Source organism: Micropterus dolomieu, linkage group LG16 (genome assembly GCF_021292245.1).
Source record: "Micropterus dolomieu isolate WLL.071019.BEF.003 ecotype Adirondacks linkage group LG16, ASM2129224v1, whole genome shotgun sequence".
NCBI lineage: Eukaryota > Metazoa > Chordata > Actinopteri > Centrarchiformes > Centrarchidae > Micropterus > Micropterus dolomieu.
In genome coordinates, this window is record NC_060165.1 from 2403335 (window position 1) to 2411004 (window position 7670).

Sequence of the window (7670 nt, forward strand, 5' to 3'; positions counted from 1 at the left end):
GACGGGGGTGTTCACTCAATTGCACACGTTGTGTTTTTCATTGCACAAAGGCCAAAGAAGAAGAAAACATTTGATTCTGGGTAGCATGATCGGCTCCTTTAAATATCCAGGTCCATGAAAGCCTTTGGTTGTTTCAGTGTAGCTATGCTCCGTGCTTGTCCATGCAGGTTAAAGGTCCACTATACTTCAGCTTAAAGTTTAATGTAAACAAATGGTCCTGCTTGTGATTAAAACTGTGTGGTAAGGTTCATGTGCAAATCCAAATAAAGACTGTTAGAGAGCCTTTCCAACAGCGTAGGACACATAGATTACCGGCACATAGAAATAATACAAAATTGTATAAAATACAACGTTTAAATACTTTGGCAAGATATGATACGCAATAAGCAAACAGAAGCCGAGAGAACCGCTGAAGCAGATAACGTCATACTGTGTGTGTGTAGAGCAGCAGCTCTGTGATCTGTAATCCTCCACAGAGAGCTCAGACTTCACAGCAGCACCCTGATGCAGTTAACTATTCAAGGATTTGAAATTGAAAGCTTTATTGATCCTAGGTTCTATTTAATTTTTGAGAGCCAAAGTCTTTCTGGGCCTTGTCAATAGTGATCTGACAAAAATAATCTCAGTATCCACTTTACAGTTTCCAACCACATCTCACGGTCTACATGAGCAGATAGTCATTGTCATGGAGACACCGCTGCTCTCATCATGTGACATAAGTTTACATATTGGTGGAAAACCCAGGAAGACTGGCCTTGCGTGTGTGTGTGTGTGTGTGTGTGTGTGTGTCGTCATCATGATCACGTGAAACAGACACCATCAGCTGTTTGTGAACACCAGACCAGAACCACATAGAGCGTCCACTGGGAGGAGGTCAAAGGTCATCGGAGAAAGATCAAGGACGTCATTGACATCTGACACCAGAGACTCTCTGAACACAGACGGGTCACAGTCACAGTTCCATACACAACCACCAATCATGTGACCATAGAGCCACATCAAATGATGACCCCTGAGCAAACTCTATCCACTGAGGAAGACTGGGAGATGTGGTTGAAAGCTCTGGAAAAGATTATCAGATTATTTTGTCAAATTATTTTATTGTTCTAGAATGATCATAATGAATTATTATTATGTAGAATAAACAATCCATTGCATTGCCTACAGCTGAATTGACTGAATGTAAGTCCAGCCCAGTTACCCACAATGCTCCAGTCAAAGCTGACCCACAGGAGGTGGACTGTGTAAGCTCAGACAGCTTTCTGGAGAACGTACCTAGTTTGTAGTTAGAAAATACTAGAAACGTGTCAGGTGGACACCATTAGACACACCCTGACCTGTGTCGGCTGCAGGTCGGACCTTTCAGGGGTAAGTGAACAGATTTAAACGTGGTCAGTTCAGCCGCACAAGATGCAACATAATGCACAAGATTTAGGATTGTTTGTTAGCGTTGCTCAACTCCCCTGCTTGTCTTTGTACAGAAGAAGCCATCAGCTGAAAATCGCAGGGTTTCAGAGTTTCCATTATTAAATTATTAGGACTCAAGATGAACATTTTATTTTTCCCGCATGGAATTCATTTGAAAGCTTCCTAACAGCAGGAGGTTCCTTCAAGAAATTTGAACTCCACATTGTAGTGTGAATATGAGTCTAGGATTAAACCCTGTTTAGATCCAATCTCCACAGCTATGGCTTTGGCAGTTCAGCTGATTCAGCCATCATTTTGACCGTCAGCTTGGTGTGTCAGGACCCCTATAGGTAAATGAACAATTCCCTGATTTTGGCAAATGCATAATAATAGATCCAAATCTACAAATGTATATTTTTTGAATATTTAGAATAGTATTGGGAGCAATAACATTCTGACAGTGGACCTTTAAATTAGATAGAGATTCAGTTCATTTTAAATTGATTTAATTTAAGTTCTTAATCCTTGTAGGTTCCACCTGACACTGTATTTACAAGTGTTGGGGACATTTATGGGCCCCGCGACCCTGTACACAGGATAAGCGTTTGACGATGGACGGATGGACATTTATGGGCTCATATTAGGGGTGTGACAAAACACTTAGTCCACTCGACGTGATAGTTCACAATATTGGAGTCACGAGAACAAGACAACAAGATAGTCCTACACTATTTAGAAGAAATATTCATTGATGAAATAATGGACTGGGTGGGGGGAGGGTCTGGGGGGTCCCCCCCCCCCCTAAAGATTTTGAGCATTAAACTCTTAATTTCCTGCATTCTAGAGACAACGTATGGTGGAAATGTCTTTATTTATATGAAGGGAAGCAAAATTCAGGCGGCCGGTGACAAATCTAATCTAATATGATGCAGTAATCATCAGTAATCAGCTTGTTTTTTTTTGTTACTTTTTTTTGGACAAGGTGGATCTGTTTCTTCTATATTTAAATTGCATTTCATGTTTTCTTATTGTGCAAGTAAACCTTTCTCATAGAATTTGTATTAGTTATTTAAAATTCCTTGTTGCAAGCTATTTTTCAAAAAACTTTTTGCAAATGCTTCCAAAAAGTGGTGGGGGCATGTCCCCCGCGTCCCCAGTGTAAATGACACCTATGCCAAGACCATACAGTCTATGGCCAAGACCCATTAGAGCAGAATTAGCCAGGCTAACCTTTTTTTATGGCACTGCTGTGATTCAAATAACAAGTGACTTGTTTGCAAGTCACAATTGGTTTTACCCTTATCTACAGATCTCATGCACTTTGCATCAATGCTGGCCATTTTCTAAGGAAACTGCATGTTTTGAGATTGCTTTCCTCCAGTCAGTCACTGGTATGAGTTCATTCCAATACAGCTTGAACATCATGTTTTCACAGTTTCATACTTAAATCTTGTTTCATGGTTGACTGAATTTTCATTTCAGTCTGTATTGACATGTACAGCTCCGTGGCCAATAGTGTTTGTTGGCCACTGATGTTTGGTGAGAAGGTCAGGGCTCTGTGCAGGCCATTCAAGTTCTTCCACGCAAAACTGGGAAAAGCTCATGTTGAACAGGGAAGGACACGCTGTCCACAAGCTGTTGACTCAAAAGCGGAAGAAACCAGGAAAAACAGACCCAGACCAACAGTACACATACCATGTGGCATGTGGTGCAGACTTTTCAAAGTGTATTACTACACAAGCATAGTGGCTGCAAGTTCAGTTTCAATGCTGTATTGAAATGATGAGAAACAACTGGCTGCCTGGAAGCTAAAGTATTTGGGATTAGCCGTAAAGGGGCTAAAACTTCACAAAATCCATGGTGGGTTTTCCACCTCATCATTCTTGACCCCTCAGCAGTCGTCCTACGCTGCTCACAAGGCACAGCCTCCGACCTGAACACACTGATCGCTCACAGAGAAGCAAACAAAGCTGGCACACTGATTAAATTTGCCTCAATGAAGTAAGAGTTCATTCAGCTCCAAAATATTAGGCACTAAAATCAGTTCAGACCCCTCTGACTCATATTGCACAATGTCTTCACTATACATCCTCTTCAGTCACATCTAATATACTTTGATCAGCCATGTGCTAGACACAAGCTTACTGCAAGCTTATTGAAGCGCTAATGAAGGAGGACAGTGATCATGCCATGACATACTGTACCTGCTGTTATTCAAAGCTGTAGTGTCAGTACGTGTCTAATGAATGCACTGCTATAAATAAAGCACAGACCACTGAAATGAAATCCCAGCCAGCAGCACCTGGATCCAGACTGTCTCCCATTTCAACTCATCAATATGTGAACTTCCACATACACTCTGGAAAGGATTTCAACACACCCTGTCGTGTGCATGTCACTTTTCTTTCGTTTCAATTCCATAGATCATTTTAATGGAATAGTCCGATGGAAAGCGCTGATGACTGTGTGCCATTGGATCGCTGGTAGGAAATCTACTGACTTGCTTTGTGGCACCAAACAGGAGGAGGGTGTTGTCATGGAAACCCATTTTCACTAGGTAATCTAGATAAAAAAAAATCATATTTGTCATGTGATAATTCTCGTTCTCTCGTCTGCCAAATGCTTACTTTGAGAGGCACTTACATCCCACAGAAAACACATAGCCTAAGCTTTGTCTCCATGACGATCGTGAATAAGAGGAGATACTGCTGTGAGAGATGGGAAATCAAAAAAGTTGAGAGGAACTGCAGAGATTGGAGTTATTCTTTGTTGGTTCCTCACTAGGAGCAACATTACATTTCACATCGCCATTTGATCCATTGTTACGGTAAAAATATTGTTCAGTGCAGCTTTATGTAAAAGTTATGACTTAGTAGGTTTAGATTGTGACTCAGACTTCATATCTCATGATTGACTTGGCCAGTAAGAGACGGTAATAAATTACCTACTGTGTCATGGCGTACTGAAATGAAGTTTTTATTTTTGCCATCACTAATCTTTTTATTGATTTTCTTGAAAGATTGGGATTCCATATATTTTACTACTTTATATTCCTAAGAAAGTAATAGGCTACCAAAATAAATAAATAAATATGTATGTATATCTATATATAGATATATATAAAGAGAGAGTCTGCTGAGCATTTGTGTACATGGAATGACCTTTTAGAAAAAAAGAATTAACCTAGGTCTATGAATGATCATATGGGTCCCCGGTCCGTGGCGAACTACAGTGCTTAAAATGACAGTAGCCAGTGATCTTTTAGGACCTGTGATCCAAAAAGTGACTGGAGTAGTAAAACAGTAGCACAGCCAGAGATGCCAACAGAAACTCTTGTTGGTCAGTGGTCCGTTTGAACGGGGCTGTAGAAAACCTGTCAACCTGTAATGGCACTGTCGGATCTGTATGCATGGCATTAACTTACACAAACATGTCTACTCTACTCTCAGCACCAGACACAGCATTTAGAACCAGCACAGACCACAACACTGTCGTCAATAGAACACTGAATGGGTGGAGCCCTGGTGAGTCAGACCAGAGGATTCTTTAAATTGCACTTTATGCGTCTCTCCGTATTAAATTCAAGTGCAGCGGTGAAACTCACAGACTGAACACACAACTCAGCAAGGTCCGATGCACTGCAGTCTGTTCTCTGCTTGTTGTAGGCTATTGCAGGTGTCGGTTTGACTGTAGCACCTGTAGACTGGTCTGAAAAGAGAGCTTTGTAAGGCTGCTGCAGATGATGCGTTCCAGACATGTCCTAAAATTGGAAAATCCATTCTTCTCTTATCTAAAATGTAATCGGTCCCAAAAGTCCGAATTCCAAGTTGAAAAGTCCAAAAGGTTACTCAGCTCCAAAATAGCAGTAGCAGTTACTTTGTGGTAATTTCATTCATTACAAATGTGTTTGGTAATATGTTTGGCTCATGTGTTCTTATCCATTTTATCATGGGTCCCCCCCCCCCCCATCCACAGCTGGCCCTTGGCAGCATTTAAAATAGCTGATGGCCTGTGCCCAGGCTGAACGCTGATGTGTGCAGGAACATGTCATAGAAATGCGTATTTTAGAGTATTCCTGAGTGTGTAGTGTTTAGATACTGGTGTTATTTTAGACCAGGCTGGACAAACAGAGAGAGAGAAGATGCTTTCTGAGGTTTTTGGCTAAGCAAACTGCTCCTTCTTGTTTCAAAGTGACGTAAGGGACCTGTTTGCAACAATAGAGATAAAACTGGAAAGTACAATTGCACTGTTGTTATTCAGCGAAGGAGTTTGCACTGGTAAGCCCTTGATACGACCAAACTACTAAGCAGCTGCCTTGAGGCCCCTAATTAGCAAATAACAACTGGAATGTCTCTTTGGGTTTCTTTCATCATTATATTTACTATTTGTGGTTTTGGTGTATATTTGCTCTTGATACAAAGAAACATATTGTTTAAAGGGCCAACATTCTGACTTGTGGAATCTAACCCTGCAGATATTTTCAGTGGAACTGGTCTTTATATATCTTTGAGATTTCCGCATGATGCATATAAATAAATTAGTGTTTAATCATCTTATAACCCAACTAAGCTGGGTAGACATGGGGCTCGACGGGGGCCCACAGCTCCTTATTTGCCCATGTTTGCGACCAGCCTTGCCATTGTGTCGATGTGGAGGCAGTAATCTCCTCTCAGCACCATAGTAATGTATTTTTGCAATTTGGGTGAAATGGCTCTTTAAGATTAGCCTACTGGGATTTTTAGTTTTTAGTATTTCCTTTGTCTACACACTGAATTAATGTTCCCTACATCATTTTGTGGGAAAGTATTTAGTCTAAGTTGATGCTTTGCTGCCTAAACATCTTACAGCCTGTATAAATGTAGGTTTGTGTGTTGGTCAGCTTTTAAGTCCTAACCTATCCAAAGCCACTATCTGGACGCAGGGGTTGGGGTGTAATTCGGACCGAATTGGGGTTTTCCAATTTCCAGCTGTGTCTGGAACGCAGCACCACTTCTCCACTTTCCCGCCATCACCACAGGCAGACGGCTTTTAATAAGCGGCCCTGGGCCCTGGGCCCTGGGCCCGGGCTCTAGGACTGGGTGACTGCCAGGGTGTTGACGTATCCGTGCGGACACATGTCGTTCTCGGACACGCAGTGGGAGAACTGGGCCGGGTTGTTGCCGCCGGCCAGCCTCCGGACCCCCCGCACCGCCACGCACTGCTCCACCAGCTCCAGGAACCTGCACACCAAGAAGAAGGTGTTTTTGAACATGAACACCGACACGGGCATTTTGTACACGAAGACCTGGAAGCACCGGACCACCAGCAGGGGCGCGTTGACCACCAGGCCCGTGGAGAAGCGGGCCCACAGCCACCGGCAGCGCAGCTCCGACGCAGTCAGCTCGTAGAGCCAGATCACCGGCACGGCCAGGGCCACGAAATACACCGAGACCACGGTGTATTTCAGGTAGACGGTGGGGATCTCGTTCCGCAGCAGCATCTCCACCAGCGTGAAGCAGTCCAGCAGGTCCAGGCAGGTGCTCATGAAGCAGCTCTGGGAGTGGTGCCGCGTCGCCCCGTTCAGATCCTCGATGATGGAGTTGATGAGGCAGAAGAGCAGGGGCGCGGACAGCAGCATGATGATCTTGAAGCCGGTCACCCCGCACGGGACCTTGAGCGCGATCAGGTCCAGGATGGAGGTCTCCAGGATGAGCACCACCTTCGGAGTGCAGGCAATCACGTAGATGAGCCAGGCCAGGTAGGCGTACGTGAACTCCCCGAGGTTGCAGCCGAAGATGGAGCTCTTCTGGTGGAAGCCGCAGGCCCGCTCCCTCTTGCTCCGGGCGTTCTTCATGAAGAAAATCCCCCAGCCCGAGATCACCACCAGGTCCGTGGCTATCCACGAGCACCAGTACAGGTCGGTGAAGATGATGAGGTAGAAGTCCAGAATGCCGCCTTGGAATATGAGGAGGAGGAAGCAGAGCGCCTTGTACAGCAGGCTCCTCTTGGATCTGTGCGCCAGCAGGGGAGCGGTCTGGATGAACTCCCCCGATGTCATGATGCAGGCGGCGGCCGCGGCTGAGGAGACCAGGGGCTGGATGCTGCCGCTCTCCTCCGGGATGATGCTGCCGCTGGTGGTCTGGGTGTCCCGCCTCCTGCTCAGCGGCCCAGATTCCGGAGAAGAGGAGACGGGGGAGTCTGGGCAGTAGCTCGCTTCGGATCGGAGGTAGTCGGCCTTCGGATTGTCGTTCCCAGTTTCTGAGATCATTGTATTTGTGCGGTCG

At 44.6% G+C, this 7670-nt stretch overlaps 1 protein-coding gene across 1 annotated transcript; it reads right to left on the minus strand.

Moving 5' to 3' along the window:
- Positions 1 to 6317: 6317 nt before the first annotated feature.
- Positions 6318 to 7670, minus strand: tmem121b (transmembrane protein 121B). Its single transcript, XM_046072342.1, has one exon. The coding sequence runs from the start codon at positions 7652 to 7654 to the stop codon at positions 6476 to 6478; it is 1179 nt and encodes a 392-aa protein (XP_045928298.1). The 5' UTR covers positions 7655 to 7670; the 3' UTR covers positions 6318 to 6475.

What these genes read in the sequence shown, in the direction of transcription:
- tmem121b (XM_046072342.1), bottom strand. Translation starts at nt 7,654, where the DNA reads ATGATCTCAGAAACTGGGAACGACAATCCGAAGGCCGACTACCTCCGA.